The sequence below is a fragment of the Haliaeetus albicilla genome, chromosome 18 (genome assembly GCF_947461875.1).
Source record: "Haliaeetus albicilla chromosome 18, bHalAlb1.1, whole genome shotgun sequence".
Classification (NCBI taxonomy): Eukaryota; Metazoa; Chordata; class Aves; order Accipitriformes; family Accipitridae; genus Haliaeetus; species Haliaeetus albicilla.
In genome coordinates this window covers 23,999,281-24,014,860 of record NC_091500.1, presented here as the reverse complement: position 1 = coordinate 24,014,860, position 15,580 = coordinate 23,999,281, and the positions used below count along the sequence as shown (strand labels likewise).

The window sequence follows — 15,580 nt, the reverse complement described above, 5'->3', positions numbered from 1 at the left end:
GAGAAGGATCTGTTTATCTATTCACAGATGAAATCACCCAGAGTCTTTTCAAGTACTATGAGAGAGATGTAATTTTCAAAGGTTATCAGTGATAATCTCCTTTTCTCAAGCGTGAGATTGCTTTTGGTGGTAGGGCAAAGTGCTTGGAGAGGCAGGTGAGATAAAATTTTGAACCCCAAGTGGACACAATGTTTACCATGAACAATTCTAGTTCAAGAATAAAAAAATAGAAACACACTGCTCTTTTATATGCAAAGCAATACCTATGAGTGTCATTGCTTAAAAATGGATGTTTCTTTTCTTCTTCATAAACTGGGAAAATTTCCTGGTACTCGCTACAAATCATTATGCAGCTGCATTAAGGTGACCTACATATGATGTTCTTCCAAAAATTCTGATCACCCACTGCAGCTCCTTCCAGAATTGTGGCAGGACTAGCAATTGCATGGTACTGAAGCAAGCTCATTAAGGTAACAGATCTGGCTGAAAACTAAACACTGATTTTCTTCTGTGGGAGTACTGTTCAACCATATCAGTGTCCTGATTTGGGTTACCATTTGCTACATGGATGCTTAAGCCAGCCCAAGGAAAGGAGGAGAAACACACAGCAGTGAAACAGTGGTGGTCAGGACCATGCCTTTTGGCACAAATCCATTGTGCACTCAGTTTAACATTATCATGGGACTCAGTATAACAGAAATACTTTTGATGTCTGTCAGGAGTAATAGTCATCAGAATAACAGGGTTTTTTTTTCTAAAAATGTATTTGACCCATAGATCATTCATTCAAGTAACTCATAAAGCTGCTCAAGTTCAATTGCTCTGCTGAAGTGTTGTCTAAGTTGTGTGACTGTTTACTAAAGTTACGTAAAATTTATTTTCTTTGGGTTTTCTTTCTCTACTGGATGACCTAAGCTTTACACAAAAAGCATTCAGAATTTGATTCCTTAAGATGACTTATGTTTCATCATATAACAGATCTGAACTACTTGTTTGTGAGTTATTATGTATCAAAACCGTTTATCTGAATTTTTTCTCAAACAAAATGTACACATTTACTTAAGCATAATATGTTTCATAATTTACAAAACCTATCAGTAATCCATTTTCCTCTTGCTCACTCTAGTGCAACATATTGCTATAATAATACTAGAGATTAAGTACTTTTATTTCTCTATACTGCCCAAACTGCGTCTAGTTATTTTATAGATATGGTAAAGCTACTTACCATTATCATATCTGTAATATATAAGCACATTGCAACATTAACCTTATTTGGTTTCTTCTTTCCCAACCTTAACAGAAATAATGTGTATTGTTTGTAAGGAAGGACAGTGAATGGAAATGAATGAGGAAAGAGAGCTCTGTGTATTTTCAGGGAAAGGCTAAACTGGATGGGTTAGTTTTACAAGTAGTTTTATGTTTAATCTTACAAATGACCAGTAAATCATCTATAGCAGCAGCAAAACTGACCATATGAAGGAGCTGAAATCCAGACAGCTATTTATGTTGTGTGGAACCAGCCTCATATTTAAAGGTTGTAATAGTTTTTTTCTGTGCCATGGAAACATCTTATAATATTGTGCTCTTTCCTCTGTTAGCCATTTCTTGTGGACATCCTGGGGTACCTGCCAATGCAGTTCTTTCAGGAGACAAATTTACATATGGCTCCATAATTCACTATTCTTGCACAGCGGGTCGAAGACTGATAGGAAATTCTACTAGGGAGTGCCAAGAAGATAGCCACTGGAGTGGGACTCTCCCTCACTGTTCAGGTATTTGTACCAACCATCATCTGAATGTCACCTTGTAATTACATGAATAAGGCTATTCTCAAGCAATTTTTAACTGCAGTCAGATATTTGTTTTGTTTCTTTTCCAAGTATATTTTAATTTCACCAATAGCCACTCAGCTGAATTTTAGCCATTTATTGAAATATTCTCATACATTGACTCATTCTCTTTGTCATTACTTCGTAACTTTAATCCTTAGCTAGATGCTATAGTTGTATACTGCAGTATATAGATGCCACAAAACACCATTTAAAACCTGGTAGAGTTCTGCTTAAAAAGGATGCATGTATTAAATATTATTTTTATGAACACCGTTTTGTGTAAACAAAGGTTGTCACATAGGAAAATGTTGATTAAAAAATACCACAGCAAAGGTAACAGATGGTAAACTTCATACATTATCTTCTTCGTTTCAGTTACAGAAATATTCTTTATTAGTGCTACAGTGTGCAAATACCATAAACCTCTGCAATGTTCTTGGTGCTGGAACAGTTTATTCTCCCCTAGACTAACTATGCAAATTTAGAAGAAGCCATAAAACTTCACACACTTTGTTGAAGTCAAGAGCTCAGACAAATATTGGCTACTAAGAACATCCATATTGTATTAATAAGTTTTGTAAGGGAAACAAGCCTACACAATTAGGTATATAAGAAAACAAACACCTGCAGGTTTGAGAAGAAAATATCCTAATGAGAAAATTGTTACATATTTACACGTTGTAGAATCTTCTTATAACTTCTCCTAAGCTCTTGGACATGCCCACTGTTGGGCTGATCTGATTCAATGTGGTTCACTTCAGATTTGACCTAATTTAAATATGTGTAAGTTATTTAAAGTCTGTACTTTGAAAAAGCCCTAAATAGGTGCTCATTGAAAATGGTCCATTCATACACTGATTCTGCAATGGTGCTGAGCAGAATTTGAAACACTGAGGAAAGGAAGTGAATTTAAAATCGCTGATGTTTCTTTTTTGTTCTGTACTGCTCAAGGAGGAGAAAGTTTACTTAAAGTCTTCTCACACTGCTAGATCTCACTGCCATCATAGTCTCTATGCCTAGATCTGAAACGAATCTCTGTGGGACAATCATATGGATAGTTTCCACACAGAACTGGCCTTTTCTTGCTTATCTTAAGCCCACATTTATGCCACTTTCACCTTTTTATCCAGTATAAAATGCCAGATCTGAGATTGCATCAAGACTTCAAAATTTTTAAGGTCAGAGCCTTCTAGTACTGTTTCCCAATATTTCTCACCACAAGAGAAATTCTCATGCTGGTGGAAAGGAATTTTCATCACTAATAATTGAGACTCTTCAGTCATTAATATGATAGTATTTTTATAGACTCATAGATTTTTAAAACATTAAAGACCACTGTAGTCATCTCCTGTGATGAGGAAAATATGTCTAGTGTAATTAAAACATTGTTACTGATGCCAAATTTACTTTTCTAAGTTTGAACATGATGTGACACCATCTTGAGAGCAAGGTGATTCCCTAGGAAAATGAGAAATCTATCTCTGTTAACTCAATTAAAAAAAAAACAAACAAAACCTCCCAAACAAACAACCAAAAAACCCTAAAAAAGTGTCTCATTCCTCTAAGGCATTTAGAATTATAAAAATAACTACACTTTCCATGTTAGGTATTCAGGAGATTACTCCATTAAAAAAACAATATGAATAATTTGTATTCATAATGTCAGAGAAAGAATGATTGTGCCCAGGACAACTGAGACAGCTCATTGGTTTTATACATAAGGGATATGAAAAAAAGTCCCAATATAACAATTGAAACCTGTAGTCTACTTCTGCATGGGATTTATTTTTTTATTATATGTTAATATATGATTGCATGCATGATGGTATAAATATGATCTCAGGTTTTGTTGTCACCTGGGACCTGTTGCAGTGATGGACACTTGTATCATATGAGTTAAGCGATAGTTGAGACTTTTTGTTTAAGATGACTCGCACTCATTTTTCAGCAATGGATATGCAGTCTTCTACATTGCTAAATAAAAAAGGGTCTAGACCTTCATAATACTATAACTGCCTTTGTCTATACCCTTTGGCCATAAACTTGCATAGCTCCAATTTAAACTTTCTCCAAGACAAAACTAGGTGGGCCCAAGAAAAAGAATCTGGTCATTCATCCGGAATAATCCCCTCAGCAAATTCCCAAAGCAAAGTGAGACATCATCAGGATTTTAGAATCATAGATCCTTCTGCCCTGAACAGTTCCTGCAGTCTTTGCATTCACAAGCCAGAGTATGTGCCTCATATCTGTTTCATGCCGTAAACATGCCAGTGGTAGCCTGAATCACAGCCCTCATGTTATTTCACACATTTTAAGCAGACAAAAGTGTCTGTGGATTAGTAATATCTTGGAGTAAGGGGAAGCAGATGGCATCCAGAGGCCACATCTGGATGGCCAGGACATAGGTCATGGGTGCTAGTACTTGATCACTGAGAGCATTATACTCTTAGAATCATCCCCAGAATGGTTTTCACTCATCCCAGTTAGCACTCTTTCATTCGATGCACAAATACTCTACAAGTTAGTGTGTGCTGGAGATCGTTCTCAACAGCCACTTTGGATACAGCCACCCGGTTTTGGAGAGTGAGTTTAACAGTATAGGTGTGGACAGAATATACCAGCTGGCTTCAAGACACTCACACTGTTTACAAGCATGTATTTAGACAAGGAAATCTACGTCCAAATGCTATACGACAGGGTGACAAGGGCAACCTATTCTAGAAGAAGCTAATACTAAGCAAAGTGGACACAACCGAAGCGCAGAAGTTAGCCTTGAATTCTGGAACTGTGTCTTGGTTTCCTTTTATGAGGAAGCATGATTGTAATCAAAGTGTCTGTCACAAACTTGCTATTCTCAAAATGGTATGCCACACACATAATCATATTTTCTGACTTTAGAAAATTTTCATTTCTGAAATAAAAGTTTGAGTCTTCTCAATGTTTTGCTATTGTTTTTTCTTAGTTCAAGATTTTGTCCTTCATCTGAGCAGTGTGCCTAAGATGAAAAACCTATGTAAGAAGATACAGACTTCAACTTACGGAATTATTTACACATATTTTGAAAAAAAAAAAAAAGAAAAAATGTCCAAACCATAGTTTTAATAGAAATTCAGTCTAGATGTGTAAGTGAAAAATGGAGAACAAAGGATAATGTAATATTGCTATGAACTACAATTTAGACACAGAGGGATTTAGGAGAGATAATATTTTATGTCAAAATTTATAATAAATTGTTGATAGTGAGATCATACTTCCTTGACTATCTTGGGTAGCATTTCCTGTAGCAGCTGCTTTATCTGATAAGGCACTTGACTGGTTCATCAGACCTATGAAGACATGTTTGAGAGGTCTGTTTTGCAGCACCTTCTTTCTCTTCTAAAATTGTAACCAATACTTGCACAGGAATTTGAAGGATAAAGAAAATTATGAGGTATCCTTTCCATTCTTGGCAGGCACAGAGGACCAGGTACCATTTAGTCTTTTCTGTGGACACATGTATTTCAAATACATTTGTTAAGAAACTTGAATATGGTTTTCTTCCCTCTTGCTGTTTTCTAATTTTTGTTAATAGAAGTCATTACTAGCAGAGAAGTTGCACAATAAAATACAAGGTGTAGAAAATGTTATTTATGTCAAAAAGACAATGATTTTGTTGAACTGACAAAAAAAGACAGAGGTGCTTCCTGTGTCCACAATTATCTTTTATCTTTTATTTCTATCACATTCTATTTTTAGGTCTGTATAGGTCTAAGATAAGAAGTAGGCTAAAAAGACATGTTATTTTCATCTTTGGCTTTGGTTTCACACCCTTGCACTGGAAGAAAAGTAATTAATTATAACAGAAACAATGCAGTTAGTAGTACGATTTACAAGAGAGTATCTTCACTACCACTACATTTGCGCATAACATCTCTGCCAATAATTCTGCTCTGTTGTATTTTACAGGAAATAATCCTGGCTATTGTGATGATCCAGGAGTACCAGCTCATGGGTCTAGACTAGGGGATGAGTTCAAAATAAAAAGTCTGCTACGTTTCTCATGTGAAATGGGTTATCAGCTGAGAGGATCTGCAGAACGAACATGCCTGCTTAATGGTTCCTGGTCAGGTATACAGCCTGTGTGTGAAGGTAGGTATTGATACCATCAGCATTTACAACACCATTGAATGACATCTACTAATAACATTTTATTCTTTAATTAAAAAGAAATTCTATGCCAGAAATATGCTTTCATATTGCTCTGCAGAAATTTGATGTAAAAGAATTTGCAAGCAGTTCATATTTTGCTCGAAAACCTAAATCCCAAATGATAAAGTTTTGGAGTATATATTTATAAGATAGTGAGAAAATAATTTTAGTTAAACAAATATTGAGCCTGAAAATAGAGAATAGATACCAGAGTTAAATGTAAAATTAAACAAATTCTTCTGACTGAAGATATGAAAATGGAGTGATAAATAAATGTCATCCATCTTCTAACAATACAATATTTTCATCTTCTCTTTCTATGTAATGTCTGTGAATCAAGAACCAAACAGATGATAAAATAATGTATTCTTAACTAAGTATAAATTAATGTATATTTCTCCACATAAGTTAGATTAATTTTTTATAAGCTATACTATTTTTATACTAGCTATTTCAGAAGAAATACCGCAGACAATATTTATGGAAATCACATTTTAGAATAAGATAAAAAATATAATAAAGAAATTTACACTTTTTATGCACTGTCAGAATTGGAAAGCAGTAATGGAAGACTTCAGATTCAGTTTTAAAATTACTTCTTCTTTTCCAAGAATGTTTGAAATGTTACTTTATCTAATTCATTTGAGTTGGTGGATTCTGTAGTATCTGTTGTCTGTTATACTAAATGGTAAAATGGAAGATAGGACGAAATATTTGTAACAAATTTGTTATATTTTTTCACCGAGGGATTTTATCACAGTATCCTCATCTAACAATTGTTCTTTTGCAGTATTCTTCAGCACAGACTAATCTTGTCAGTGTAGATATGACCATAACTGTATGAAAATGGATTGGGACAGGATCAGTATTTTCAACAGAAAATTGAAGTTTTGCAATGTCCTTTCTTCTTCCCTTGCAGGAAGACATTAAGTATAGTAGGACAGCAGCACTCAGTGGCAGTTAGCAGTGTTTGTAGTGCCACTGTTTGTTTTATCTTTTTGCTTTAACCTTCTGTTTTCAGGGGAAAAAAAACCCAAACAAACAAAAAAAAACCCACACCAAAATACCACAACACAAACAAACAAAGAAAAAAGCCCCTTTCTTTCAATTTTTCTCTTCTCCTTCAATTGTTTCCTGTTTAGTATAAGTAAGGATGAGATTAGGAGGAGAATACATTTTCACCCCTACAAGTTCAAGTTCCAACCCACTGAATTTTCATCTTCAGTGTTTGAAACTTTTATATATAAAAAGTGAATAAGACTTCATTAAAACAAAGGCATTTAGGTATTATTCCAAACATCAGTAATACTCAAGAGTAATTTTTAATTGGAAAATTGTGTTTATTTTAATGAATCCTATAATCTATAACTATTAGAGTATAACTATTATGCTGGGGGCCATCAAGCTGGGGGTCCTGGTGGACAACAAGTTAAATACAATCAGCAAAGTGCCCTTGCTGCAAAGAAGGTTAATGGTATCCCAGTCTGCCTTGGGCAGGAAGTAATCCTTCCCCTCTGCTCAGCACTGGTGAGGCAGCATCTGAAGTGCTGGGTCCAGTTCTGGGCTCCCCAGTACTAGAGAGACATGAATGTACTGGATAAAGTCCAGCAAAGGGCCATTAAGATGATGAAGGGATGAAAGCATCTCTCCTCTGACGAAAGACTGAAAGAGCTGGGACTGTCCAGCCTAGGGAAGAGAAGGCTCAGGAGGGATCTTATCAACATATATAAATATCTGAAGGCAGGTTACACAGACGATGGAAACAGGCTCTTTTCAGTGGTGCCAAGTGACAGGACTAGAGGCAATGGGCACAAACTGAAACACAGGAGGTGCTGTCTGAACATCAGGAAACACTTTTTTACTGTGAGGGTGGCTGAGCACTGGCACAGGTTGCCCAGACTGGTGCTGGAGTCTCCATCCTTGGAGACAGTCAAAAGCCATCTGGATATGGTCCTGGGCAACTGGCTCACAGTGGCCCTGCTTGACCAGATGGCCTCCTGAGCTCCCTTCCAACCTCAGCCATTCTGTGATTCTTTGATTCTATGATTCACATAAATAGGAAGATGCAATAAATTAAGCAAATATGAGGAAATGTAATAAGTAAAATAAGTATTATAAGTATTGTAAGGTTTATTTTATAGTCAACTACCGTCAAATTATCATTTTGTCAAATGTTAAGAATCTGCAGACTTCTTGTCTTCGCATAAATTCCATAAGTACATTTAGCCTTAATGAGTGCATCCAAGCTTTCCTGATGCAGCTCAGTGTTGTATGTTGACCAGGATCTGCACATGGGCTTTAATTTGTTTTATTACTATTATCATAGCATCATGCAATGATTTGGGTTGGAAGGGACCTTTAAAGATAATCTAGTCCAACCCGCCTGCCATGGGCAGGGACACCTTCCACTAGACCAGGTTGCTCAAAGCCCCATCCAACCTGGCCTTGAACACTTCCAGGGATGGGGCATCCACAACCTCTCTGGGCAACCTGTTCCAGTGCCTTACCACCCGTACAGTAAATAATTTCTTCATTATGAGCAATCTAAATCTACCTGCTTTCAGTTTAAAACAGTTACCACTTGATCTGTCACTACAGGCCTTGGTAAAAAGTCTCCATCTTTCTAATAAGCCCCCTTTAAGTACTGAAAGGCTACAATAAGGTCTCCCTGGAGCCTTCTCTTCTCCAGGCTGACCAACTCCAATTCTCTCAGCCCTTCTTCACAGGAGTGGTGTTCCAGCCCTCTGATCGTTGTTGTAACCCTCCTCTGGATCTGCTATAACTGATCCTTGCCTTTCTTGTGCTGGGAGCCCCAGAGCTGAACACAGTAGTCCAGACATGGTCTTCTGAGAGTGGATTAGAGGGGGAGAATCACTTTTCTCGACTGCTGACCATGCTTCTTTTTATGCAGCTCAGGGTATGACTAAGATTGGAATTCCTCCAGTTCTTTAAGGAGGAAGGAGCGGCAGAGACAGACTGTTGTGTAGTGACTGTAACCCCCCATCCTCTGTCCCCTCGCACCACTCGTGGGGCAGGTAGAGGAGCCTGAAGTGAAGGAGTGAAGTTAACCCTGGGAAAGAGGGGAGGAAAGGTTTTGTTTTAATGTTTGTCTTAGTTTTATCCAAATCTATTTTAATTAACAATGAATTAAAGGAATTGTCCCCAAGTTGAGTCTGGTTTGTCCACAGTGGTAATTGGTAAGCAATTCATTATCTCAACCCATAAGCTTTGTCATCCCTCCTGCTGAGAAGGGGGCAGTGAGTGAGCAGCTGGGTGGGCATTTGGCTGTTAGCCAAGGCTAATACACCACAATATTCCAAGCCATTAAGTTTAATCATACTTATATTTGGTCATATCATAGTATTAGACTAAATCATTTCACATCTCAAGAGACCACACTTAATTGTGCTGTAGGAAGAGTAGAAAGAGTTGCCAGCTCTTGAAAGTTGTGTAAGAGACAGTTGAAGTGTTTCCTCCTAGTCTTACAAACCACTTCATGCTCCATGGAAGACTGACAGAAAGGGTTTGATTTAGATGCACATTTCTTTACCAACTCTTGATTAACCCTGTTGATATCTTAACCTCCAAGTAGTTTTATTTTATTCCTATGAAGAGGAGTAGTGTCTGTCCAACAGTGGAATGTTACCGTACTTTTGCCAGTGTCCTCTCTGCAAGAATGGTCAAATAAAGATGCTTTAGAGGAAATTTGTTGGAAAAATTCAAAACAAACAAACAAATCCTTCTTATGATTGGCTGGTCCAGTGGAAAAAAAAAACCCACAACACTAAACCCTCCCAAAACCCCAACATATAATCAAAATAAACCACTGTCAAATCTCAGATGTACGAAGCTGAAACATAATCATTGCCCTAATGTGTAGCTACAGATGCCAAAAAGATGTGGAGGCCAAAACAGAATGTCTGTTCTTTTCTTGATTCAAAAAAGAAATGGTCAGGAAGATCATAATTTACTATTTATGCATTTTTACAATTGAAAGAGGGGATACCAGAAGACAGGAAGAGAATAGAAAAATGTGCCCAAAGGCAAAACAGGCACAGGTCTGTCAGAAAGTCCTGAATGAGCTTTCTTCTCTCCAGTGACTGTATTGGGTGGAGTGGAACAAGCAGTGCAAACTATCTGACTCAGCTATTGAAAAAAACAAACAAAAAAAATGCAAGTAAAGTGATCATATTAACAAACAGAAATAAGATATTAAATCAAGAATACACCTATTAAACATTTTCTTAGTAAAACTTGCTATAGCTTTTTTAAAACATGGGCTATTGACCGACTTTTTTTTTTTTCCAGTCAGTCACCTATCATGGAAATTTTGATTTTTTTTTAACCTTTTCTTCACAGCTGTATCTTGTGGGAACCCTGGCACCCCAGCCAATGGTATGATAATATACACTGATGGAATATTATTCTCCAGCTCAGTCATTTATGCCTGCTGGGAAGGTTACAAAACTTCAGGGCTAACTACTAGACATTGTACTGCTAATGGGACATGGACTGGCACGGCTCCAGACTGCACAGGTCAGAAATAAACTTTCTTCCTCTAAAGCTTTGAAGTAGTAAGTTATCCAGCCTTCCTACTGAAAATGATTATTTTGTCAGATAAAATAACACATTTTTTTTCCTCATTTATCTGTCTTGTAATACATTAATATTTTATGTATCTAAAGGTACATGCCTTTTTAATACATGCTAGATGTTTCCAGGACTATCTTTTAAGATGGATGCATAGGTAATTTTTCTGTATTTGTTTACCTCATGAATGTCAACATTGAAAATATAACATTATTCCTAAGAATAGGGGTTCCTCTAGAGTTTATCTGACTGATAACCATTCTGCTAAGGACCAAGAATCAGGGAGCAGCAAGACTGAGCTACTCCATCAGGGAAAGCAAGCAGGGAGCAGAAGGGTGCTGCAATGTCAGCAGGGCCAGTGGCCTCACTGACAAGGCCAGACCCACAGGACATCAGTACAGTGATACAAAAAAAAAAAAAGACTAATTTCATAACTCTACTGGAATTACATTGCACCATCAACATAGGTATAATGTGACAAAGGTCCCAGTATGAAAGAAGGAAAAGTCCTGTCAAAACTACCACTAATGTAACAGTCTGCAGTAGCAGTAAAGCATACCAGCCTAAGCTAATGTATTTAAGGAACACAATATTTGGCCCACACTATTGCAATGCCCCCAAAATATGATTTTTTAGCCAAAAATCAGAGATAACATTTTTATTTGTGTGAAATGTATGAATAAAAATTCTTCTTGTTTTGCACACCAAAAAAAGGACATTAGCTGTACATAGTTCAATGTTTCATTACATGTTTATTAAAAAAAAAAATAAAATCCTTTTTTTTCTTTTCCTCACTAGTGATCAGCTGTGGAGATCCAGGTGCATTAGCAAATGGCATTCAGTTTGGAAATGATTTTACCTTTAATAAGACAGTCAGCTATCAGTGCAATCCAGGATACTTGATGGAGCCCGCCAGTTCATCTACCATGCGTTGCATAAAAGACAGCACTTGGAACCAGAGTAAACCAATTTGCAAAGGTGTGCTTCTGAACTACAAATACTGTTTTGATAATATAAGTGAAATTCACTAATCATTGTCTTTGTTTACAAAAAATTGTCAAAACTTTATTTGGGACAATTAACAAGCAAATGAAACTAAAATATTTAGATAAGTATTTGTGTAAAATTTGTATCTCTTTTGCACATATGCTGTGGTATAATATCAGTCAGAATAGTGACATTAATGACTACAGTAGAACCAGATCAGTCTGCAATGAAAATTATTAGAGTGCTCAATTTAAAATGCTAGGAATGAAGTACCTGTTTTCCTTTTTGGGGCCTTTTGGATTAGATGGCCAAAATTCTGTAAAGGGATCCTGCAAACCAAGCTTTCTAGAAAAGATCCCTTGTTGCAGTAATGTAGTCATCACAAATAGCCAAAAAGATCCTTTACGAATAGCTAATTACAAGTGGTAACATAAAGGTCACAACGGGGATGAGGCTGAAAGGCAAATAAGGCAGCCTGGTGGAAACTGTTAGCACTGCTACAGCAGCTCAGGAAGTAAATTTAACAGCCTAGGGTATCTTCTGCTTCTAAAAGGCCTAGACTGCCAACTCATCTAGCACTGCTTTAAAGTGATGTCTAAGTCTAGCCTACTAATTAAATTTTGGCATATGTATTCAACCGACTGCATTTTCTGTTGTGAAAATCACTGACTGAGTGATTTTACGGTTGTGCTCTTTGTTGAAAGAACTGATGTGTAAATGTAAATATGGTCATTCCAGATTTCATCGTTTGGGGCACTCTTTCAGAAGCTGGAAAATACCAGAATATTTTTAAAGTCTTAGCCACTAATTACCAGTAAAGTCAATATCCATTATGTGCTGAAAGCCTTAGAAAATGAGCAGGGGAATGAACAAAGTCATATTAAGGGCTTTAAATAGTGCTGCAAAATTAGTTTAACATAAAATGCAAATATTTAGGATCGTAGAATCATAGAAACATATTTATTGAAATAAATCATATTTCTTAAAAACTTTTACCTAGCTCAGTAGCCTGTTGCCAGCAATGATCAGTAATGAATATGTAGGGAAGAGATTCAGAACTAGGTAAGCTACATACTCTTCTGGCTTCCAGCAAGCTAAAGCTCAGGGACTTCCTAAACCTAGAGGTGGTATTTTTGTATTTAAATTGGTTTTCTGTCTGTTACAGGCTGCTTTGTCAACACAGGAATGCTTTGTTGGAATTGAACAGCATGACATATTTTTTTTTTTTCGGTTTCAAAAGTATGAGTCGATATTTTGTTGCATTCTCCTAAACCCTATAAAGTCTTGAAATTATAACTTTTCTTTTTGTGACACAGCTATTACCTGTGGCCCCCCTCCACCGGTACTCTATGGGAAAGTGGAAGGATCTGATTATCGCTGGGGTGCCAGTGTGAGTTACAGCTGTGCAGAAGGCTATCAGCTATCTAACACAGCTATTCTCTCCTGTGAGGGTCGAGGAGTTTGGCGGGGAGACATCCCACAATGTTTGCGTAAGTTTTCAGGGTACAGTTGTGTTGGGCTTCACCAAAGCTACAATGAGTTGTCTCGGGCTACAGTCACTTTCTCACTGTTTAAAAAAAACTCAGCTAGATCAGGTAATACATGGACTGCTGCAGGAGTCTCCCTTCTCCTTTGAAAAAGCATACCTTGTTATAAAATTGAATGGTTGTGCCCATTTAAGGTCATAGCCTTCTTCCTTTCCCCAAGAGTCACCTCCATCTCTTATTACCTAATTGGACTCATCACCATTTGCCTTACTGAGGATCTTTCTGAATGTTCTGAATTTGACTTGTGGTAAGCATGATTAAAATTTTTGCTTAAACTTTTCCTTTTTTCTTCCCTGTTTCCATTTCCATTAACAGGTGAAAACAAGGATCCTAACACTTAAGCTTATAGCCTTGCTCTCCTTTCTAAATTCTTTTTTCTTTCCTGAAGGCGAGTACATACCCTCATATCTTGTTTGGTTTTGTTTTTTCAGCTGATTCTAAATCTGTCAACCCATCTCTTTCAGTGCTTCAAATCTTGTCAGGACTCTGACAAACATTTTTCCTTTTACTTAATTAGGGCAAAAATTTCCTGCCTACTCATCTGAGGGTGACTGATGTGAAAACTGGATAAATTTTGAAGCATTACAATATAGCATTGTCTACTCTAAGATTACTTTGTCATCCAAATCTAATCAGCATTTAAGTGTCTCAATTAAAAGGTCTATTTTTCCAGGTTAACTTTTATGCTTATAATAACTATAACAGTGACAATTAATTTTAAATTGCTGTCAAGAATTTATCTGAGCTACAATCCTACACAGATAAATGAACATAGCATTTGCACTCATATTCAGTATGCCTGACTTGTGCATAAAACAATGTAGAATGATTCAGTTGAAGCATGTGCAGTTTTCAGTAACTTTTTTCTTTCCTTTTTTATGTATCAGCTGTGTTTTGTGGTGATCCTGGTACACCAGCAGAAGGCCGCCTCAACGGAAAAAGTTTCACCTACAGATCTGAAGTTAGCTTTCAGTGCAGACCCCCTTTTATTCTGATAGGATCTTCAAGAAGATTCTGTCAAGCAGACGGTACTTGGAGTGGAATTCAGCCAACATGCATTGGTAATAACTTCCACTACTTACACTGTTTCTACTGGGAATATTCTTGATAAACTATTACACTATAATAAATCTAGCAATTAACTTTCCAAATATAGAAAATGTCTGTGTAATATAAAAAGAACTAGATAAATAAGGTTATATTTTGAGTATAAAAATTTTAGGATAAACACAATCACAAATGAAGCCAGTTGTAGATTTACATGATTGCTTGTCTGCTGGAAATGCAGAATGTCAATAAGTGCAAGTGCATAAATTTGTTCCATCTATTTTTAGAATCTTTTAGATATGCAGAAGACTTTGGCAGATTAAAGACCAAATTCTGTCACTGGAGAGTTAAAGGCATTCGTCAGAATCAGTCCTGAATCAAAAAGCTTTTTGGACTTCGTGAAAGTGGCTTGTACAGCTCAAAAGGATGAAGTGTGCTGGGTCTGATCTTTTGAAATTCTGATGAACTGCCAAGTACTATCAGTTTCTCATTGACTGATGTGCAACTGATAGGCTTTTAGCTTGATACATTATCACACTAACTGAGAGAAATACTGGACACCTGTAACTCCCACTGACATCAGAATTTGGTCCAACTTGGGGTGACTTGCTAGAGAAAATTATTTCAGTGTTATAACAGAAAAATCCTCTTTGATATTTCTAAACAAACACATTCAGATATAGACTCTAGCCCATTTATATATTTTGCTGTGGCTTAGGCATTGGCTATGTGGAAGAGCTGGGGTGGGCACTCTGGGAAAAGGTGGCAAACATGGTTATTGAAAGCAGCCTGTATTTGTAAATTAAGACATTAACACTCAATACAATTCTTTGATAAGAATTCAAAACTCCTTCTGTCCATAGTTTTTATGAACTGGGCAATCCATCTTACGTCCGTGTTTTGTAATAGAGGCAAGAAGGTTTACAAAAGTTAAATCTTAGGTCTATTGTGAAAAATCAAATTTGAAAATGCCACAATGACATTTCTATTTATATTTTATATAGCGTAATATAGAAGTCCTTGGAAAATACTGCATCAAATGCATAAGCTTTTCTTTTAGATCATAGTTTTTATGTTATTGTAAAAGGAAAATGTTAGACCATCTAAAATATTTACAGATAGAATTGTTAAGCAATTTGAAAATTAAGATCAGTGAACAAAATCTAGAATTATGCCTAGAAGTACCATAGGATGGCAAATGATAGCAAACTTTTCTATTTCTAGATATTGATAATTTCCTTAAAATACTTTTGAGAATTCTTCCTTTTTGCCCTACTGTTTCTTCAGAAGGGACATACCTTAAAAAGTCAATTCAGCTCCATGTGTCTACTATTAGCAATGGCATTCCAGCTGATGATAATTTGTAAAAAGTGCTTTAGCTGTTCA

The 15,580-nt window shown here is 36.5% G+C and overlaps 1 protein-coding gene across 1 annotated transcript in view; it reads left to right on the top strand.

Annotated features, from left to right (window-relative positions):
* CSMD1 (CUB and Sushi multiple domains 1) overlaps positions 1-15,580 on the top strand; it is a 1,233,014-nt gene that overhangs the window by 1,189,589 nt on the left and 27,845 nt on the right. The window contains exons 56-61 of the mRNA XM_069805938.1: positions 1,602-1,775; positions 5,781-5,963; positions 10,383-10,559; positions 11,412-11,591; positions 12,917-13,090; positions 14,035-14,208. Of these exons, the coding sequence (XP_069662039.1) occupies positions 1,602-1,775; positions 5,781-5,963; positions 10,383-10,559; positions 11,412-11,591; positions 12,917-13,090; positions 14,035-14,208 (1,062 nt within the window). The remainder of the gene's footprint in view (positions 1-1,601; positions 1,776-5,780; positions 5,964-10,382; positions 10,560-11,411; positions 11,592-12,916; positions 13,091-14,034; positions 14,209-15,580) is intronic.